Below are 22,651 nucleotides of genomic sequence, written 5' to 3'. Positions count from 1 at the left end.
GATCAAAAATAACATACATGGTATGTTAAAAATTTTTTTTAAGTCTTTACCTTTCAGAGACATACTATGGTTGAGAAATACGTACATGGCCTGAAATTTGCTTTGAAATAATCCAAAGCAAATCCAAAGTAGAGAGAAATTAGGTGGGAGATACACATGAAACAAGATTGACCATGTGTTGAAATTGTTGAAGCTGGCTAAAGGACACATAGGAATTCATTACACCACGCTCTCTACATGTGTTTGGTTTGTAATTTTCCATAATACAAATGTTATTGTTTATAGTACAGAAAAACAACTTCTAAGTAGGGTAATTCATGTTCTGGATTTCTGGTTCACAACAAAGGTTAATGTGGAGGAAATGATAATGAACATTAGAGATATGGTATATATTTTGAAACAATAGTTTTAAGAATTCATAAAACATTATTTAAGTGTCATAATTTGCAAGCTTACTCTTAAAATTTCTTAATAAACATGTCTATTAAGTGTAACAGACATACTCCAAAATATACTTTGAGGATGATGCTAAAATGATTAATATTATAATTACTGATAATATAATATGATAATAAAATGATGATGATAATAAAGGGTTCACAATAAAATCAAGTTTAGGTGGTATATTACATTAGCTTCTAATAGCAAGTCTGTAATGGTCATTTCCAATGCTACATTAAAACACAACTTAGAAGTTGAGACTTAAAAGCAATTCTAATCAGTATGTTAAAGATCAGATTGAGCCCAAACTTGCTCTTGTTTAAAAAAAATAATAAAGATAATCAAAGATATTAAGCAGTAGCAAAAGACCATTTTGTTTTACTCTGAGGTTTGGTTTTGTTGAGCCACAGTTCTCCTTAAATACAACCCTACCAAATGGTTTACCCCTTTCATTTTGGCATTATTCCACTAAATCCTCTGTGGTTCTGACCAAATCTAATTCTGACTTAAACAGTTTTATATCTGTTTAAGTGAGGATAGTACCAGCGGCTTTGTACTACAATAATATTCATCTTGCAGTCTGCTCAATGTGAAAAATGTTTTAAAATGTGAAGCCATCTAATTTAAGCAGATTCAAGCAAAGTATTTTAGCTAATTCACATTTTTGTGTTTGCTACCCTTCATTGGGTCAGACAAATCTTCCCTGGAAGTATTTAAAATAGGATCAGTGACTACACACTACTGTAATGAGAATGATGGCATTGAGTCATATGAAAATTTCATTATTTTATGCTTAGTTACACCCCATAAATGGGTAGAGCCCTACCATAAGACTCACTTACATGGTCATGATCCCTAAACAACATTAAACTTCTGAAGGCCGAAATTAAATACTAGACAATACATCAAAAGAGAGCATACTCCATCATAAAATATATTCTTTATTAAATCAATATTTACTGAACACTTACTATAAAACAAATACTTTTATAATAGACAAATAGATAAAAACAAACAGTTTGAGTTGAACTGTCAAGAAACACCCAAGTTAATGGACAGGAACCAACAATAAACAAGAGCAGACAAATATTTAATATCAAAGGTTGATAACTGCTATGAAGAAACTTAAAGCAGGGGCCCAGGCCAGGTAACTCAGTTGGTTAGACTGTTGTCTCCATATGCCAAGGCTGCATCTTCGCCTGGTTAGGGCACATACAATAATTGACCAGTGAATGCATAAGTAAGTGGAACAACAAATCAAGGTTTTTCTGTCTCACTTTCAATTTCTAGTATTAATAAACTTTAAAAAAATACGTATTTTTTTTTAAAGAAACTTAAAGCAGGGTATTGGGCTATACAGTAATGAGGGTGGGTAGGGTGAAAAGATACCATTTCATTGAGGGTATTAAAGGGAGACTCTAACAATGTGACATTATGAACTGAATGAAGTGTGGAAGAAAGCCAGGCAGAGTATCGAGGGAAGAGTGGTCCTAGAGGAACCAGCCCCCAAAACCCTGAGATAAGAGCATTCTGGCTGCTGTTAAAAAAAAGTTTCTCTCTGACCTGGCAGCTCAGTTGGTCTGAGCATCATCCTGTATGTATACCAACAGGTTGCAGGTTTGATTCCAGTTAGGGTGTACACAGGAAGCAACCAACTGATGTTTCTTTCTCTTTCTCCCTCCCTCCCCAACATGGGTCCTGTTCTCTGGACTAATACAACTTCCTTCTTGTCTGGTCTAATGAATTGCCTTTCATTTGGTATCTTCTTTTCTACCCCTGCCAATTCTAACACATTCTGTACTTGATTGCCAAATTACTACTAAAACACTTTCTTGTTCATATTATCCTTGAACGAGGATATCATCATCCTTCTCCAATACCTTTCAAAACTCCCAATTGGCTGTAGAAATTAAACTGCATGTCCTGCCATCAAAACCCCTTATACTAATCCATTGTGGTAGTGGTACTCTGGTGACCAATGGAAAATATAGCTTTGTAGTCTCCCTCCCGTAACTCTGCACTGGGACCAGTAGACTGTGGTAGAAGTGATGCTGTGCCAGTTCAAGGACCAGCCCTTGACAGGTGTAACAGACTCCACTTCCTCCCTCTTTAAAACACTTGCTCTCAGAAGCTTTCTGCTAATCCCTTACTCCATTTATTAAATATTAACAGTGATTTTGACCAATGTATATAAAGTATAACTGACAAAGGCTTCCATGATTCCACTAAACTTAATGTAATTTTTTCCCTCTGAGTCTCCAAAGCATTTCTGCACCTCTTACAAAGGAGCAAAGCCCTGGCCAGTGTGGATCCACTGGTTGGAGTGCCTGCTGTACACCAACAGGTGGAGGGTTCCACTTCCAGTCAGGGCACGTTTGGGAGGCAACCAATCCATGTTTGTCTTTCACACTGATTATTCTCTCTTTCAAATCAATAAACATATTTTAATTTTTGTTAAAAAAGAAACAAATATTTCCCTGGCCAGGTAGCTCAGTTGGTTAGTGTCACCCTGATATGCCAAGGTTGTAGGTTCGATCCCAGTCAGGGCACGTACAAGAATCAACCAATGAATGCATAACTAAATGGAACAACAAATCAATGTTCTCTATCTAAAATCAATAAAACAATTTAAAAGACAAATATTTTGCTCAGTAGTATAGTTATTTTATTCATTCAGTGCATGTTTAATGGACACTTACAGTGTGCCAAACATTATTTTAAGTGCTGACAATAAAGCCAGTATTTTATATGCTATTCTACATACTATTCCATATGTTGGACACTGTTGTAAACATTGTTCCAAGTTACTTCATTTAATCCTCACCATGCTTTCCCCCATCAACTCACGAAAATGTTCCATTTCAGGATCAAGCAGACAGAAAGTAGGATGTTAGATGGCATGCCAGTAACAACTGAATGTCATTACCATCTGTTAGCTTCTAAATAGGTTACTAGAAACAAGGTGACAGACAAGCTAATTCTTTATGGCTAAAGTATCCATATTACATCATCATAACTAGTACTCATTTGCACCTTCAAGAAACTGCCACAAAGGGAAACAAAAACATTTCAACTGATACCCAAATTATGAAAAAGCTCTTTAAATTGTTATGAAAAATATGAATGGCCATGTAAAAAGCGTAGAATACTGAAAGACTTACAGGGCATATTTCAGATTCAGTATTTTCTCTACAACTGAAATGAAAGAGGGCATTGCAAGGTCTGAGGAATAAAATGAAGTACAATTAAGAAGTGTGTGTAGCCCTGTACAGATGGCCTGATCCTAACACAAGATGTTAACAAAGCAAGTTGGTGGGGGAGGGGGAAAGCCTGCATTTTCTCTACTACAATTTTGCTGACCCCCATCCTCCAAAATATTTTTTAGGCAGGGGGACTTAGCACTGAAGGATCAATAACTTCCAATAAACAGAAAATAAATTCCTTTTAGATTATGTGTTCCAAATGAATCTACTTACTGTTTTCAAATGTGTTTGGGAAGTCATTCTTGGTTATTTTGATAAATAACATTTGGAAAATATGACAAGTAGATTATAGTTTCTTGCCTCAGAAGTATTCTGCTAAAAGAAATAACAGAAGTAACTAAGTAGCATTTGTTGCATTTAGCTAATAAAACATTTTTTTTCATTTAAAACATAAAAAACGCTGCACAAATACCTATCACTGCTGTTCACACAAGAGAAAGTCGTTTTAATTTGTAAATCGTCGTTTTCAATGCAAAAGCTACTCGAAAAATGATAGTCAAATTACCACCCAAAAATAACGGGAAAGGTGCCAAACATCTTTCATAAAACTCTTTAAAATGTCTCTTAATTGTATATAATGAAAAATCATGACTATTTCTTAAAGGTTTCAGGATTTAAGTATTTATTTCCAAATTGGCACATCACATTTTTTAAAAATTCCAGGTCCTTTAAACAAAGGATCTAAATTTTTCTAAAGAAGCTTATTTCCCTTTTCTTGAACTACATTTTTCTAATTTTCTCAGTCATCCCAAGATACTATCTAAGACAAAGACCAGCTGATTTCCCATCTATTTTCCAAATCATGAACGTGGAACTTTTATAAAGACAAAGATAACCCAGAACACTGTAATATATAAAGTAAAAACAAAAGTTCAATTCTGTCGTGACAATAATGAAGAAATCTGATGAGATAAACCAAGAGGCTTCTTGTTGGTAGTTGAGGATGAAGTAATTAGCAACCCAGGATTACCCGGTCCTTGAACCAGAAGCTGCACCTACGTACCAGATTCCGCATTGTTCAGCAGAGGCGGCTTTAAAACACCCCGCTCACGAATCAACCAAACCAGACCACGCCTTCCAGTTATCATTCAAACGACCGTTTCACAAAGTGGAACTACTCCACATTTCCCGCGAACTTAAATACCGAGTAAGAGTCAACATTTTTGATTCTCTCGGTCATGCTGGAGAAATGAACTCTTGAACCCCGCGCTCCATAATGAACCAGGGCTCCAGGAAGTCGAGATGAAGAAGCATGTTTCTATTATTCAACTTTTAAGGCTTTCACTGACACCCCCCAATTTCTTCCCAACTTTTAGATACCCCAAGACACAGAGGGCAAAGAAAGATTCCTTACTTCCTGCTGTTGTTGAAAGGGAAGGAAACCAAAGAGTAACTTTGAACGCGTGAAAAAAAAAATAACTTAATCTTGGCTACCACTACAAACATATGTCACTCAGCCCGCAGCAGGATTTCGCGCGCCACCGGGACCCCTCCGGGCCCCACACCCCAGGGGTCCTCCCGCAGTCTAGCCCTCCTGGGTCCCCCAAAGTCAGCGACGCGGCTCCCAGTCTCTTCCTCTCTCGCCTCCCCCTCCCTCACACTGCCAGGGCCCCCAAGACCACATTGTCGGTTCCAATACAATGGAATGTCATTGCCCCCAACTTTTCGGAGCTCCCCTCGCCCCCCGGAGGCATTCGCGGGTCTCTGAGATAGCCGAGTTCGGCCACGAACCCAAACTTCACCATGTGACTGCTCAGAACCCGAGAGGTGACGGGGACCCACGACTCCCGCCCAGCCCTCCCTTTTACCCACAGTCCCAGCTCAGTCCCAGGAGCGAATGCCGCATTGGGCACCCCTACCCACCCCCAGACAACCGCAAAGGAATCTTCAGTCGCCTCTCCCGCGAGCGGCGAGGGCCGAGAGAGAGCGGAGGTCTCCCCTCGCCCGGCCGGGACCCCTGGGCGTTGCTGCACAAGAGCGAAGGCCCCAAACGCATCCCCGGCCTTGTCTGGCCCACTACGACCTCGCTGCCCACCCTCCCTACCTGGCCTTGAGGCTGGGGCTGCTGCTGCTGCTGCTACCGCTGGTACTGGCGGCGGCCGCGGCTCCGGGTTCGTAGGCCCAGGCGGGGGCGGGGGGTTGTGCGGCTGCGTTGGCGGAGGTGGCTGCGGCGGCTGCGGCCGGGGCAGTGGGGGGCGCGGGTGGCGGCGGGTCCGCAAAGCCGGAGGTCGCGTAGTTCCTGTCCATCGCGGGGGTTGCGTAGGGAGGGCGGGCAGCACTGGGGGCTCCTCTAAGGCCCTATGTGAAGGGGGGCGGGAAGGGGGAGGGGCGGGGGAGGAAGAGGAGGAGGCGGCGGAGGGAGCTGCCCCCCTCACATGGCCCCGGCCGGCGGGCGGGCAGAGGGCGCGCTGGCTAGTCAGGGCCTGGGAATCTTGGGCCACGACACGCGGCGAGGCCCCAGCTGGGCGTCAGGGCAGCGGCAGCATCCACGGCCCCGACTCACGGCAAAAGCGGCGGCTTCGCCCCATGTTGGTGGATTTCCCAGGATGCACTTCCCGCCCCCTCCGCCCCGCCCCCCCCTCCCCAGCTCCAGCACTTGCCCCTCGCGGACCAAGGGGCGGCCCGCGAGGCCTCCGCCACCACCGGCCGCCTTTGGCTGGCCAGCTGGGCAGTGAAGGTTCCAGGCCTCCCCCGCCCAGCCTGCTCCGAGGACCCACAGGGGAGCCCGTCAGTCGTAGCCTGTGGACCGCGGACTTTCCGTTGTCGGCGGCTGCAAGGGTAGCTATCTGCTTGCCGCGCCGCGCGTGGGAAGGGGCAGCGCCTTTAGTTCACCCTGCACGAGGAGGGGGAATTTGAGCGGAAATTCAGCATCGGAGGCTGAGGAGGAGAGACTTCTCAACGTTTTGACAGACCTCGTTATTTGACCCTTCGAATTATTTTGAGTGACCCAAATACTCAGTTCCCAAAGGCGATTTCTTTCTCTGCGCCTAGGTCCAAACCAGAAACAGCTGAGCGGGCTGTTTTACAGTTCCGTTTACTCCCTTCCTGCCCAAAGCTTGCTCGGCTAGGGGACCCTTTTCCTGCTGTTAGGGGGAGGTTTACATTTAAAGAGGTTCAAATTCAAACGTTTTCTTTTCCAGTCCTCATTGAAAAGACCTTTCCCAGGGGCTCTTATTAACTGCCCACCACCACCTTGGGGATTTTCTCATTCTGGATTTTAGAATCTGCTATTCTAAACTAAATACTGGTTCTTCATTGATTAATCCAGCTACCATCTGGATGACTTTAATTACAATAAATTTAAACTCATTGTGCACACTTTATGTTGGAGTTTTTTGTTTGAGACTTGGAATCTCAGCAGGGCTCTACCCAGACATTTCCTATCTGTTGGGTGGACAGTAATTTAATTACTGAATTTATTCTATTGCATTTGAGCATTTCTTCTACGCTAGTAGCGAAACAGGAGTCATAGAAAACATCGTTTTGTCCTTGAGGCATAAAGTAAAAGTTAAAAATAAGAGTAAAGTTTATGTTTATTGGCCACTTCCTTTAAAAATCAATACTGGTTTAACACCTATTATGTGCTAAGCACAGAAATCTATCCCTCAAGATAAGCCTAACCGAAAGGTTTAAGCAAATCAGGCAGGCATAGAAGCTCCAATAAATTTGATACATTATCTCCGATCACCATTTTAAATGCAGTTTAAACTTCGCTAATACCCGGTACTGGATCAGCGATTTCTTTTGAGATTAATTTTGTCCAGGGAGATTGTTTTCCTCCTGGCGCCTACGTCCTTTTGTTCCTATTCATTCCTTTTTGTAAGTCTTTCGGCACCTGTGATGCTTGGAGTCCGGTCCCGGGGTGGGGAAGCAAGGAAGTGAGTAATAGTTATTTACAAATGAATTCAAACGTGTAGACTCAGTGACCTTGCCAATTTTATGTTAATTCCAGTATGCATTTACAGAGGTTATCTTTGAAAAGCGGTTTTCCTTGGGGAAGGAATTTGCCAGATAATGTGAGTCCGCGGAGAAGAAACATAAATCTTCCTTACAACATTTATTTTCTTACTGCAGACTACAGGTCTGTGATCTAAATAAAACAAAAAAAGTTTTCACTACTAACTATTATGTTTATATGTACTTTTTGTGAGCACTTAAGTTTTGTCTCTATGGGAAGTGTAGGAAGTGGACTGGCATGCTGTAAATGTTTTATGGCACTTAGTTTGAGATACCCACAACTGGTACTCAGAGTTAGTTATGCAGGCAATACCAAACAAGTGGTGATAAAACCTTTATAGTCCCTCATACCTTTATGTAGTTTGTTTATGTCACATAAATCAGAAAAAAAGATATTAAGGAAAACGTTTACTCTTTTTTAAATAGTAGAACTCTCTCACCATATGTGATGTTCCTTTGCCCATTAAGTGAAATTTCCTTCCTTTACCCTAAATCAATACATGCATATTTTCAGTGTTACAAAATGTCTACAAATATAACATCATTAAATCTTTTTGGTAAAAATTAATGATAACTGAAAATGTCTTCTTCCCTGCTGAAAATATACTTCCCATGCTGCAAACTTCATGATCTTTTTCAAATAATTTCCAACTAGGCTGCTCTAAATGTGATCTAGACAGTGTCAAAAATCTACAGTGAGCCTTATTCTTGTTTTAAATAAAAATGGTCATTCCATTCTTTGCCCGTTGAACTTGTACTCATCTTTCAAAATCCAGATCAAACATTTTGATTTCCATGACATTACCCCAGCTTACCAAAGCAAAACCAATTGCTTCCTTTTCAGTTGCCCTGTGGTGCTAATTATACTATGTTTAACACTATGATTTTCATTACAGTTAGTTGTGTATCTGCCCCTTTTCCTCACAGATAATGGTGAGTTCCTTAAAGGCAGGAGTTATATTTAATCTATACTTGTGTAGCCAGCACTTAGTGCTATGCCTGGCATCATAGTAGGCTCTAAATACATATTTATTGAATGAATACATACATATACTATTTTAAAAATACTCATTTAGAAGGTTGATTTAGTCATTTACATACTCCACTCTAAATAAATCAGAAGTTCTATCTCAGTCCTAAAATTAGGGGACAGGATTTGAAAGTTGATTAAATCAATGCCAGTTTGTTTACAGGATGAACTGAAATCCTCCACTAGAGGAGTGTCTCTTCCTCCCTTCACTTCCTTCTGAGTTTATTGTCTAGGCGTTAGTGATGGTTTAGAACACAGGTAGCAAACACAAGGCCTGCAGGCCAAATCCAGCCCTCCACCTTGTTTTGTCCCGCCTGGCACCTTGTTTCTACCCTGAGGCAGCACCGAGCTTTTTTTTTAACTATCAAGGAGTAGTTACATTTAATAGTTCTAAAATTACATTCAGCCAGGTCCTTTGAAGGCAACCTCGAGGCTGATGTGACCCTCAGTGAAAATGAGTTTGACATCCCTGGTTTAGAATATATCCATGAACAGTCTCCCCACATTTTCCACATTTTCCGACCTTCCTCCCATCCCATTCAAAAATCACTAAATATTTCAGAACTGACCAGTGTAGCTCAGTTGGTTGGGCGATGTCTTACAAAGCAGAAGGTCACCTGTTCAATTCCTGGTGAGGGGACATGCCTGGGTTCTAGGTTTGGTCCCTGATGTTTCAACATTAATGCTTCTCCCCTTCTTCTCTCTCTAAAAATAAGTAAATGAGAAAAAATTTTAATCACTACTTCAACTGGTCCGTAGCTTGGAGTTAGACTGAGTAGTTTATCATCCACATTTTGTTGTTGAAGAAACTGAGACCCAGGATTCAGCAACTTGCTTTAAGTTAATGGAGGCCATCAGCTGAGGGAGGGAGCCGCAGAATTTCATCTCCACCGAGGCCGCCTTATTTATTGGCTTCTTGGGAAATGCAGGATTTGGGCTTGCCTGATTAAAAATGTAGTCAGTAAGTCCATACAGTCCAATGTTATAAATAGACCAATCAGTAATTAGATCTGAGAAGGTCTGGTTTGCAGTTTCACCGAGAATATCGGGTATGTTTGTGAGAACTGGGTTGGTTAGGGGAAGGGTACTTAGTTTTTCATTTTTCCTGTCGCTTCTGACACTGGGGGAACTATAAGCTCTGTCTTTGCCAGAACAGTCCTATTTTTATCTGTTAGGTCAATGTCAGAAATTAAAACAAATTAAGTCCCACTACCATTTTCTGGGTCTCTGAGGCGTGACCCTGTCCTTCGTCCTCTACTGCCCTCTCGGTTGCCTGTCACGCCCTCAGAGAGAGAGCAATGGAGTCCGAAGAGCTTCAAAAAGCATTTTTGGTAATCGATTTTGTGTGTCGAGGGAGTGGTCTGTGCTATTGATATGGATGAATTCTAGGGCTCCAGTGAATGGCTTAGCTGATCAGCGGTCTAGAAGAAGCAAGGTTGAATGATTGGAGACCAGGATGTCTGGGAATGAAACGCAGTTTAATTAGGAGCTAGAAAGATAGGGGTGTGGCCTGATCGTAAAATCTTTCATTGAATGTTTATTTTATCTCTCTGAATATATTACAGGAACTTTAAACTTCATTCTGTAGGTGAATAGCTGTTCTCCTTAGAATAACCAACATGTGTTGAATACTTCTGTGCTGGATCCTGTGCTATGGGCTTTACATGCATGGTCTCATTTCATCCTCAAAATGGTCTAGCCCTGGCTGGTGTAGCTCAGTGGATTGAGCACAAGCCTGTGAAGCAAATGGTTGCTGGTTCAATTCCCAGTCAGGGCACATGCCTGGGTTGCAAGCCAGGTCCCCAGCAGGGGACACATGAGAGGCAACCACACATTGATGTTTCTCTCCCGTTCTTTCTCCTTCCCTTCCCTTCCCCTCTCTCTAAAAATAAATAAATAAAATATTTTAAAAAATGGTCTTAAGATGTGGATATTAGTTGCTAATATTCCCATTCTTCAGGAAATGGAGACTTAATGAAATTAACTAACTCTCAAATTCATTCCAGCTAATATAAATTGGTAATGATATAGGTGAAAGTTCAAACCAGCTGTCTTTGACTCTGAAACCCAATGAGTTTTGTAAAGGGCCACTGCCAAGTTTCTCCACTAATGAGTTACTGTATTTCCCTTTATAATTAATAAGAATCTTGTGGGTACTTTAAGACTTTCTAAACTCCTAAAGCATCATTCTTTCGCCTTTGGTTTTAGCATCTATATTAATTTCCTGTGGCTGCTACAGCAAATTATCACAAACTGGGTGGCTTCAAACAACAAACATTGTATGGTCTCACAATTCTAGAGGCCTGAAGTTTGCAACCGAGATGTCTGCAGGGCCGTGTTTTCCCTGGAGGCTCTAGGGGAGGATTCTCTCTTGCCTACTCCAGCTTCCAGCAGCATTCCTTGGTTTGTGGCCGAATTATTCCCGTCTCTGCCTCTGTCTCATATTGCCTTCTCTTCTGTATGCCTGTCTGCTGCTCTGTCTTTTATAAGAACACTTGTCATTGAATTTAGAACCAATGACAATCTCATCTCAACATACTTAATCTAATTACATCTGTAAAGACCCTTTTCCCAAATAAAGTCACATTGGACAGATCTTGTGGGCGACTGCCAGTCAACTCATCAGTGCATCCATTAATGATTCTTGGCTTGAATTAAGTATTAGTGTGGTTACCAAATAGTGATTTTTCTAACTCCATTATTTCTCCTGTGATCATTAGTTACTCTTTTACAAGAAGGAACTTTTAAAATTATCTGTTTGTTTTGATACAGACTCATGGATTCTTATTTTAGTCAAAGAATTAATTCCACAGATGCAGGTCGTCCAAACCCTGTACTTTCCAAAGAAAGGTATGGCCCTTGTCAGGCTCCAAGGCAATAACTTTAAAGCACTTTGACTATTGTGCCTGTTAAGAATATCTCTGTTTAGTCCTGACCAGTGTGGCTCAGTTGGTTGGAGCATTGTCTGGTGACAGACAGGTTCGATGCTGGTCCAGGCGCATACAGTAGGCAACCAACCCATGCTTCTCTCTTGCATCAATGCTTCTCTTTCTCCCTTCCTCTCTCTCTAAAAGCAATGAAAATATATCCTCAGATGAGGATAAAAAGTACTATCTTTGTTTATTTGAGGCCTCAGTCCATACCGATAGCTTATGCTAACAATGTTATTTATGGTCAGCTTGACCTCTGACAGAGAGGCTAGAGAATCAAGTTCAGTCGCCAGGGCAGTCAGCCATGCCTATGTGACTGACCCCCAATAAAAGCCCTGGGCACCAAAGCTCAGGTGAGCTTCTCTGGTTGACAACACTTCATGTGATTAGTGTCTACAGGACATTATAATAATGGGAGAGGACAAGTGCAAACTTGCACCTGGCCTCCCCTGTACTCTGCACTATGCACCTTTTGCCATTGCTGACTCTGATCTGTATTCTTTCACAGTAACAAACTGTAACCATCAGCATACCAACTTCTCTAACCTGGGAGTCCTTATACGAAATCACTGAAGGCCAGGGTGGCCTTGGGGATCCTTGAACACAGGATTATAATCCATTACCATATTTATTTATTTATTTATTTTTAAAATATATTTTATTGAGTATGTTATTACAGTTGTCCCATTTCTCCCTTCATTCCCCTCCACCCTGCACGCCCTCTCCCTCCCACATTCCCCTCCTTTAGTTCATGTGTATGTGTCTTAAGTTCTTTAGCTTTTACATTTCCCATACTATTCTTGCCCTCCCCCTGCCATAATTATTTATTTTTGATGTGCAAATATTCCCATATATGGCTTGCTGCCCCAACATTTAATTACTTTAGTATACTTCTTCACAGTAAGGAGCCCTGGGAACCTTGTAAACAGGGAGTGACACAATCGAAGCCGTGGAAAACATTCCCTTGCCCACCTTCAGCCTGAATGAACAAACCTTGGTGTACCAACATGGAAAGCACAGTTCCTTCATAGATTTACACACAAACACATAAACATCCATACACCACCCACACCAACAATAACAACAACAAGAAAAGAAAAACTCATCTCACTACTTCGGAAAGTCACATCAGTCCTGGTTGTCTGCAAACACAACATGAGGCAAATGTTTTCCAGGCGTTTTGCTGCTGGAGGGCTGGCCCTGAAAGCGGGAGAGATGGAGCTCGGGTTCTCAGTCTTCAACTCCTCTCAGCCAAAACCCGGGTGGGCACCCTCTGCTCCTCTATGTCCTCTCCTCTCTCTTGTCACTTCTCTGTTCCCTTTATTATAAAGTCCCAGGTAGGGCCACGGTAAAGGAAGTTTGTTGGGAAAGATTTAGGCGTCACCTGATTAATGTTAGTATATGTATACTTAACTACGAAGCACATCGTTACTTGGAATCGGATTCAGTTTTGTCATAACAGATTTCTTAGTTTCTTAAGTTTGAGATCAGGTAGTCTCAAACATGTTATGAAAGTCAAAAGACCCTCTCCCAAATTTCTGCAAATTCTGGAGAAATGCATAGTTCCTTGCTCAATATATCTTCAAGTTTCTTCTGTTCCGTGAGTGCTTCTTCTTCTAGAGGGAGAAACTGAAATTCTTCATAGTGTTCCATACACAAAATCCACTCATGAAAGTAACAAAGTAAGCACTGGACCCTTCTTACACTGGTTTTATTCTACCGCTCAAGTAGTAAGGCTTCTCAGTCAGAACTTTAAAAACTCAGAGGAATGCTCACCTGGCAGCACACAAACTAAAATTAGAACAATACAGAGATTAGTGTGGTCCCTGCACAATGCTGACACACAAATTTGTGAAGCGTTCCACGTTATTTTGCACCATTATTTACAATTGCCAAGATATGGAAGCAGTCCAAATGTCCAGCACTAGATGAGAGGATAAAACAACTAGGGGACTTTTATACAATGGAATACTACTCAGCTGTAAAAAAGAAAGTTTTACCCTTTGGGACTGTATGGATGGACTTGGGGAACATTATGCTAAGTAAAATAAGCCAGGCAGACAAAGACGAATACCATATGATTTCATTCATATGTGGAATCTAATGAACAAACAGAACTAACAAGCAAAATAGAGACAGACTCATAGAGAGCAGGATGACAGCTAAGGGGGGAGGAGGGTAGGGAGTGGAAGGATTGAGCAAAAAGGAAAAAGGACTCATGAACATGGATAACAGTGTGGTGATTGTGAGGGAGGAAGGGGGATGTAAGGAGACTAAATGGTAATAAAAACACAATAAAATTATTATAATTAAATAAGTAAACTCAGAGGCAACATTGCTCATGACATGAGGGAGCACGCCCACCTGTTGTCCACATCACGTCCCCTGGCTCACCTCTGCAGCAGGTGTGTTGCAGAGGTGCCATGGGTCTTTCTGCGCTCTGCTCTCTTTGAAATCACTGAAGCTCCCTGAGATTCAAGGGAGTTTGCATCCCCCCATCAACAGAAACCCTTAATCAATGGAGGAGGAAGTCAGTGCATAAACACTCCAGCCTCCTAGCTTCCAGGTGGGTTGTTATGGAAGGCATTTAGCACCTTCCTCTGTAGTCCTCAGGGAAGTGAGCCTTTGTTGCCAACAACAACTTTGATGAAATGCCCTTGTTTGCCTGGCCCTCCCGCCCCACGTCTCTCCCTGCTCTGCCATTTTTCCTGCCTCCCAGTTAAACTACCTGCATCTAAGTCATTGTCTCGGGTTCTGCTTTTGGGGAAACATGCCTTATACTATTGTTTGTTATAACTACTTAATTTTAGTGTTGTAACTTAAATTTGTATGTGTCTTATCATAATTGATTGTCCCAAGTCTGAGTAGTCTGAATCTTTTCCCTGTCAGCTTTGGGTTGGCCAAGGAGACAAGGCGGAGTGAGGAAAGTTGCTGAAGTGCTAAAAGCTGCATCCCAAAAGCACGTTCAAGAGGTAAAACTGGGAAAAAATGGTCCCAAAGATGTTATTAACACAAGCTGATTCTTTTATGCATGTGCAAAGTGACTTGAATAACCAAAATAATTAATAATTTTTGGAAAAAATAAAGCAGGAGGACCTACATTACTTCTTTTCAAGACACTTTAAAGTTACAGTGAGCAAAACATACTATTGACATAAAAACAGACAGGTCAATGGAACAGAACAGAAAGCCCCAAATATATATGATCAATTGATTTACAACAGAGGCTCCAAGAGAATTCAGACAATTTGGTGGATAAAGGAAAGATCTGTAAACAAACCTTGCTAAAACAACTGCATGGTTGAATGGGGGAAAGTTAACCTTGATACTAACTTCATATATATGCACAAAAAATAGACTTCCATGTAAAAGACAAAACTATAAAGTGTCTAGAAGAAAAGATAGAAGGAAGTCTTAACAATTTGAGGAAGACAATGATTTCCTGGCAGGACACACATACAAAAAATGATCAGAAGAGAAAAGCTTATAAACTAGACTCAATCAAAATGTAGAGAACTTCTGCTCTTTGAAAAACACTGTTAAAAAAAAATGAAAGGGCAAAACATGACCTAGGAGAAAATATCTACCAAACATCGGACAAACAACTTATACCCCGAATATATAAAGAATGTTTCTGCCCTGGTTGGTGTAGCTCAGTGGATTGAGCTCAGGCTGTGAACCAAAGGGTTGCCAGTTTGATTCCCAGTCAGGGCATGTGTCTGGTTTGCAGGCCGGGTCCCCAGTGTGGGCCGTGTGAGAGGCAACCACACATTGATGTTTCTCTCCCTCCCTTCCCCTCTCTAAATAAATAAAAAAATAATTTTTAAAAGAATATTTCTAACTCAAAAGTAAAAAGATAAGCAAACTAATAAAAAATGGCCACATATTTGAATAAACATTTGATAAAAGAAAATACATGAATGGCTAATAAACATATAGAAAGATACCCAATACCATCAGTCATGAAGGAAATGCACAGTGAGATACCACTATGCACCCACCAGAGTCAATTAAAATGAAAAGACTTGTGACAGCAAGCATTGGCAGGGATGTGCAGCCACTGGAAACTTCATACAATCTTGGGAGTGTAAAATGGCTTAATCACTTTGAAAAACAATTGAGTAGTTTCTTGTAAATTTAAGTATACACTCAGCTATTACCAACAGTTCCACTCCTAGGTGTTTACCCAAAAGAACTGAAAATATGTGTCCAAAAAGACTTTAATATAAATGTTCATATGCTTTTATTTTCAAAGACTTATCAATAGGTAAATAGACAAAAAATCATGGAATATCAATACAATAAAATACGATCCAGCCTTAAATAGAAACAAACTATTGACATATATGACAATATGCTACTGAGTGAAAGAAACCAGACTAAAGAGTACATATCATATGATTTGCTTTATATGAAATCCTAGTATATGCAAAGCTAGTGTATAGTAATGAAAAGTAGATCAATGGTAGCCTGAGGTTGGAGTCAGAAACTGACAGGAAAGAGACAGATGGGAACTTTCTACAGTTGGGATGATTGTTACATGATCTACAGTTGTTAAAACTCATGGAGCTGCCCTGGATGGTGTAGCTCAGTGGATTGAGCGCGGGCTGTGAACTAAAGGGTCGCTGGTTCAATTCCCAGTCAGGGCACATGCCTGGGTTGCAGGCCAAGTCCTTCAGTGGGGGCCACGTGAGAGGCAACCACACATTGATGTTTCTCTCCTTCTCTTTCTCCCTCCCTTCCTCTCTCTCTAAAAATAAATAAATAAAATATTTTTTAAAACCCTCATGGAGCTGCTCACTGAAGGTGGCTTCATTTTATGCCATGTAATTTGTACACCAATGAAGTTGTTATAAATGTAAAAAAATCAGCCTTGACTGGTATGGCTTAGTGGGTTGGTTCATTGTCCAGCAGACTGAAATGTCGCCAATTTGCTTCCTGGTCAGGGCACATGCCTGGGTTGTGGGCCAGGTCCCCTATGTGGGGGGCTGTGAGACAACCAATAGATATGTCCCTTGCACATTGATGTTCTTCTCCCTCCCTTCCCCTCTCTCTAAAAGTAAATAAATAAATAAATAAGTAAATAAATAAATAATAATAAAAGAAGATCTTAAAAAAATAGGGCATCAGTCTACAAAGTCCAATATTCAACCATTAGGCATCACACCAAAAAAAATGGAGAAAACAAAGGAGAAGAAAACAGCAAATAATTATCCAATTAAATTTTCTAGAACTGGGGAGATTCTAGAAGTTCCATATTGAAAGGAACCTTTGGCTCCAGCTGGGTAGCTCAATTGGTTGGAGTGTTGTCCCAGTGTGCCAAGGTTGCAGGTTTGATCTCCAGTCATATGAGAATCAACCAATGAATGCATAAGTAAGTGGAAAGACAACTTGACGTTTCTCTCCCTCTTTTTCCTCAAATCAATCAATCAGTAAAGGCTTTGAATACTATGACCAATAAATGAAAATATATACCAACACTCAGACTGCTCCAACCCAATTTCCCAGTTTTGTAGGCCAGTTTGAGGCAAGGTTTTGTGACTTTCAACTAGACCTTTCAGACTCCGCTTCCTAATATGTTTACCAGTGACCTCTGCATCGTTTTTTCTGGTCCCTGCATGAGAAAAACATGCTTCAAGTCAGCAGTGGACTTCAGACAATACTGCACTGACTTTGTAAGGGTCTTTCTAATCACCCCCACCTTCCCAGTCTTCATGGTTCTAGTTCTCAAAGTTCTCCTTTTTGACTTGTGTCTCTGTTGGAAGCATATTACTAAGCTGTTGTGGGAACAGGTTCAATTTTTAGATGAAGTGTGGCTATCCACCTAGCTTTTAAAAGTTTGTTGTCTGTGTCTCTTTCACTATTTTGTCACTGTAATATAAATCTAAGCTATATTTTTGAAACACTTGAAATTTTAATGTATAGACTTTACCTAGTAAAATATTACATCAATGTTATTACTAATACAGCCCTGGCTGGTGTGGTTCAGTGGATTGAGCACTGGCCTGTGGACCTAAATGTTGCCAGTTTGATTATCAGTCAGGGCCCATGCCTGGGTCCTGGGCCAGGTCCCCAGCTGGGGGTGTGAGAGAGGCAACCACCTGCTGTTTCTCTTACACATTATGTTTCTCTTCCTCTCTCCTCTCTCTCTAAAAAATAAATACATAAAAAATCTTTTAAAAAAGATTTTATTTATTTTTAGAAAGATGGGAAGGGAAGGAGAAAGAGTGTGAGGTTGCCTCTCATGTGGCCCCCACTGGGGACCTGGCCTGCAACCCAGGCATGTACCCTGACTGGGAACCGAAACAGCCAGCCCTTTGGTTCACAGCCCGCGCTCAATCCACTGAGCTACGCCAGCCAGGGCCATAAATAAAATCTTTTAAAAATTATTACTAAAACAATTCTTTTTTCCCTACTCTTTAGTAGCACATAAAGAAGCAGTTTTAAAACTTTCAATTGGTCCTAAGAAAACATTTTGCTGTTCTGATCAGTGTGGCTCAGTTGGTCAGACAGCGTCCAGCAAAGGAAAATGTCACCAGTTCAATTACCAGTCAGGACACGTGTCTGAGTTGCAGGTACATTCCTGGCTCGTGTCTGAGTTGCAGGTACATTCCTGGCTCGAGGTGCATTCTCAGCCGATATTTCTCTTTTTCCCTCCTTTTCCCTCTCTCTTAAAAGAAAGAAATCTTTTTTTTTTTTGCCTTAAAAGTAATTTTTAAAATAAACGTAACTTTTTAGAGTGGTTTTAGGTTCAGAACAGAAGAGTGGAAAGTACAGAGTTCCCACGATACCCCTGTTTGCACAGATGAACATCCCCATCCCCCACCAGAGTGGTACGTTTGTTACGGCGAACCTACATTGACACACCACTGTCACCCTAAGTCCGTAGATTACATTAGGGTTCACTCTTGGTGCTATATAGTCTGTGGGTCAGGACAAATGTGACATTATTACGGTATCATACAGAGTAGTTTCACTGCCCTAGAAGTCAGTGCTCCATCTTTTCAGCCCTTCCCTGCCCCCGCAATCTCTGACAATCATTGATCTTTTCAGTGTCTCCAGTTTTGCCTTTTCCAGAATGTCATATAATTGGAATCATACAGTACATAGCCTTTTCAGATTGGCTTCTTTCACTTAGTAATATGCATTTTTTCCATCATGTCTTTTCATGACTTGAGAGCTCATTTCCTTTTTTTTTTTTTAAGATTTATTTATTTTTAGAGAGAAGGGAAGAGAGGGAGAAAGAGAGGGTGAGAAACATTGGTTGCCTCTTGTATGTGCCCCAAGTGGGGACTGAACCTGAAACCCAGGCATGTGCCCTGACTAGGAATCGAACTGGCAACCTTTTGCTTTGTGGGAACACCCAACCAACTGAGCCACGCTGGTCAGAGAGGGAAGAGTATATTTAGTTTTGTAAGAAATTGCCAAATTGTCTTCCAAAGTGACTGTACCATTTGCATTCCAAATGGTAATAAATGAGAGCTTCTGTTGCTGTACGTCCTTATCAACATTTAATGTTGTCAGTGTTTCAGATTTTGGCCATTTGAAGAGGTGCGCAGTGGCATCTCTTTGTGGTTTCATTTGCAATTCTCTAATGACATGATTATGAACATCTTTTCATATGCCTACTTACCATCTACATATCTTCTTTGGTGAGGTGTCTGCTCAGATCTTTTGCCCATTTTTAATATTGGGTTAAAACTTATTGCTGAGTTTTAAGAGTTCTTTGAATAATTTGGGTAACAGTCCTTTGTTAGATGTCTTCTGCAAATATTTTCTCCTACTCACTAGCTTGTTTTCTCATTCCCTTGATTGAAGTTATTTTACATGCATAGATCAATTGGATCTAAAAAACTTAAGGTAATCTAAATGTGGTAACACAAAGTAATATTTAACAACAATCAGAGTTTATCTACGTGTATGACACTTAATATTACTTAATGTGTTTCTCTTAAGCAATTCCTTTAATTTAGTGTACCATTACTCTATTATCTTCTGATTTTTTTAATTATATATAGACATTGGTCACATAATTAAATTCAGTTTTAAGGAATAATATATTATAAACTTGCCTCAAACAATAAATTAAATAGTAAAACTGTGTTAAAGAGAATAGTACATTCACTACTGCAATCAGATGGTTTAATATAAAGAATACTAGCCCCACCGGGTGAAATATATACAGAGAAACACCCTGCTGTAAATGTTGTTTTGAAAACACGCACTGTGTTTTTCACATTTAATTTATATAGCTATATGGCACTATGTGGGGAAAAGGTATGTTTAATTGAAATGAGCAACAAATATTTACTTAGTATGAAGTTTATTTACATGTATAAAAAGTGTCTGTAGTAGGAAATTCATTAAAACCAAAATATAATCAAGGCTGTAGGAAATATATGCATTTTTAAAAATGGGGTTTTTTTCCAGAGTATGAAAATACTGATATATTTGCACATGACTGCCTTAAGCTCTTAACATGTTAGGAAAACATTTTTAAACAACAAAATAAGTTGGAGGAAACACACAATATAGAAGATTAAAGGCATCAATATGTCATACATGTTCCACAATGCCATATTGGGAATCTACAAAAAGATTCAGACAAAAAAATGCAGAAATTCTAGATACCCTTTTAATAGTATAAAACCTTAGGCAACATTTCAAATCAAATTAATAACTAATAAAATTTAATTCACATTCAATTAGAACAAAAACAATTGATCTTTTGAACAAAACTAACAAACCTTTTCTCATTAAAAATTCTCTTGTACCTATAGGAAAAGTATACACACACATAAATTATCTGATAAATAGAAAAAAAAAACTGATTAGAATTTTACAGGTAAAGGGGAAACCAAAGACATAGAGGACACTTTTGTTCTAATTTTTCATGGTTCTGAGAGTTTTTATGCACTCTGTTTTTATGCAGAGGAAATATTATTAAAAGATGTAAAACTTTCACATAGTCAGATTTTGTGCTCTCCTTAATTTTTTTCATTTTGAAAAGAGAATATTCTATGTAGAATTATCTATCTTACTGAAGGTATAACCTTACAAATGTATATTTCTCTTTTTCTAGTCCAATTTCCTTTTTATACACCTATTCTATTTATGGCCTGATTGTAATAGAGAGGGAAACTCATCTAATTAAACATAAAACTTTTTTTCAAAAGAGATTTAATGGTTAACACTAATCAGCTGCCTGGGGAAGAAGCATAAACAGAACGGATCAAACAAAAAAATCCACCACTGAAAATATAACAGGAATAGAAAAGGGTGGATGAGACAGATATATGTGTCAATAATTTTACACGGAGATATTTTCCTTTCAATCATTTATAAGCATTTGTTGATTATCGTTCTATCACATTTTTTTAATATTTAAAGTATTAGGAAATTAACATTGAATGCTCTACAAACATCAGTTGTTCCACAATCTGAATGATGAATTCTAGGTTCGTTCATTTAAGTTACAACTGAATGATGGCATGTGACACCTGCAGGCTGTTCCCAGGGGAAAGAGGTCGTCACAGGTGCTGAAGCGAGCTTTGCAGTTAGACTCTTGTGAATCAATGGGAGGAATCAAGTTCATAGAATATTTCAAATTATGACTCAATAAGATATATCATATCTTATATTTCTAGTCATCCTAAGAAATATATATGTGTGACAATACCTATATATATAAAATATATGTACCTATGTACATTTATATATGACAAATATTTATAAGTTGTTCATGCAGATTTAGAATTAAGTAGTAATATCCCTGGATTTCATAATTTGAGACAGTCTAATCTATAGGCTAAAGATGGGCCTAGAAAAGTGTGCTTGCTCATTCTAAACCTAGTTCCCAACAACGAGTTAGAATTTGGGCAAGTTATCCTTCTATACCTTAGTCTGATTGTTAGAACGTGAGCAAAGTGAGTTTGCTTCTGACCTTTTATAGAGGATTAAAGCAAGTGCAAAGTGCAAGGTGCAACGTTACATGAGAAAAAATGCTTATGTAAAGCCAAGGTATGACTAATAGTTAAAATTTTTATAGGTAATGTAAGTGTCTTCTAGATGATTTCTTTGCAACAAGCAAAGAAACACAAGAATCTAAAAGGATGTCATGGGCAGCATGTAATGGTTAGGATACTGCTTTTATCTGCCTTAAGATCACACTGTCTTAAAGGAGAGATACGTACATACACTACCATGACTTATACTTTCGAAACATTTAATTTGGAAGGAATTATCAAATGCATGTGGGTTTTAGTCTCACCTCTGTAAAAATTATAAAATAAAATATAATCTTACAAATGACCTTAAAAAATAGAAAAGTGCAATGCCTGGTAAAAACAAAGAACAGAATTTTCTATTCTATTTCTCAGAAGTATATTTCCCTCTCTCTCTGTGTCTCTCTGTCTCTCTCTTTCTTGATTCTGGATCTCATTATTAAATGTAACAGTTGTGTTTCTTCAGCTCCTGCACAGAGGAAGTGAATTCACACATACATACATACCCACCCACCCACATAAATTGGTACACAGACACTCACTCCAGAGGTTTATAGCTTATTCTCTGCTACATTCATAGAGGCTGGTCACATATACAATTAGAAGAAGAGACAAACTATAAGGTAAAATGGTTATCTCCAGTTTTTTGTGTCCAGACATGATGAGATACGAGGGATTGCTTGTAACTTTAGTCAATATTATTTTAAAAGCAGAAAAATAGATTACTTTTTTCTAATTTCTCAAGCAGTTGTATAGAAAATTCAACATTGTTTCAAGATAAAAAATTATATGTAGGTATAGTTATATAGAGCTAATTTAATAATGAAGTAGGTGTGTCTACTCATCAGTAATATATGGATAACTTTATCAAGTCCTAGTCACTCCTAGATTTGAGGCCTATTTATTTGTTAGTATAACCACTCTTGCAAATCCTTGCCATTGCAATCTTCCGAAGATCTAACTCTCCAGCAAGTGTTTTTTTTTTTTTTAAAGATTTTATTTATTTATCCTTAGAGGGGAAGGGAA

At 39.6% G+C, this 22,651-nt stretch overlaps 2 protein-coding genes and 1 non-coding gene across 5 annotated transcripts in view; 2 read left to right on the top strand and 1 right to left on the bottom strand.

Moving 5' to 3' along the window:
• Nucleotides 1-6,257, bottom strand: part of QSER1 (glutamine and serine rich 1) — a 68,757-nt gene extending 62,500 nt beyond the window's left edge. Inside the window, exons 1-2 of one of the 3 annotated variants that reach the window (XM_037128212.2) lie at nucleotides 5,749-5,837; nucleotides 3,918-4,016 (exon numbers count right to left, since the gene is read on the bottom strand). Coding sequence is in view for 1 of the 3 variants with exons in the window: in XM_037128211.2 (XP_036984106.2) it covers nucleotides 5,749-5,951 (203 nt within the window). In the remaining 2 variants the exon portion in view is untranslated. Of the gene's footprint in view, nucleotides 1-3,917; nucleotides 4,020-5,748 lie in introns of all 3 variants that reach the window. The other 2 variants (XM_037128213.2, XM_037128211.2) reach the window with 2 other exon arrangements.
• Nucleotides 1-22,651, top strand: part of CCDC73 (coiled-coil domain containing 73) — a 310,502-nt gene that overhangs the window by 120,828 nt on the left and 167,023 nt on the right. The gene's annotated exons all lie outside the window — the stretch shown is intronic.
• LOC119036492 (U6 spliceosomal RNA) lies at nucleotides 13,390-13,492 on the top strand. Its single transcript, XR_005080002.2, has one exon. It is a non-coding gene; the product is annotated as a U6 spliceosomal RNA (small nuclear RNA).

The sequence above is a fragment of the Artibeus jamaicensis genome, unplaced genomic scaffold (genome assembly GCF_021234435.1).
Source record: "Artibeus jamaicensis isolate MK-2021 breed Jamaican fruit bat unplaced genomic scaffold, CSHL_Jam_final contig_797, whole genome shotgun sequence".
Lineage (NCBI taxonomy): Eukaryota > Metazoa > Chordata > Mammalia > Chiroptera > Phyllostomidae > Artibeus > Artibeus jamaicensis.
The sequence above is the reverse complement of the archived record's forward strand: the minus strand, read 5'-3'. Positions and strand labels throughout refer to the sequence as shown.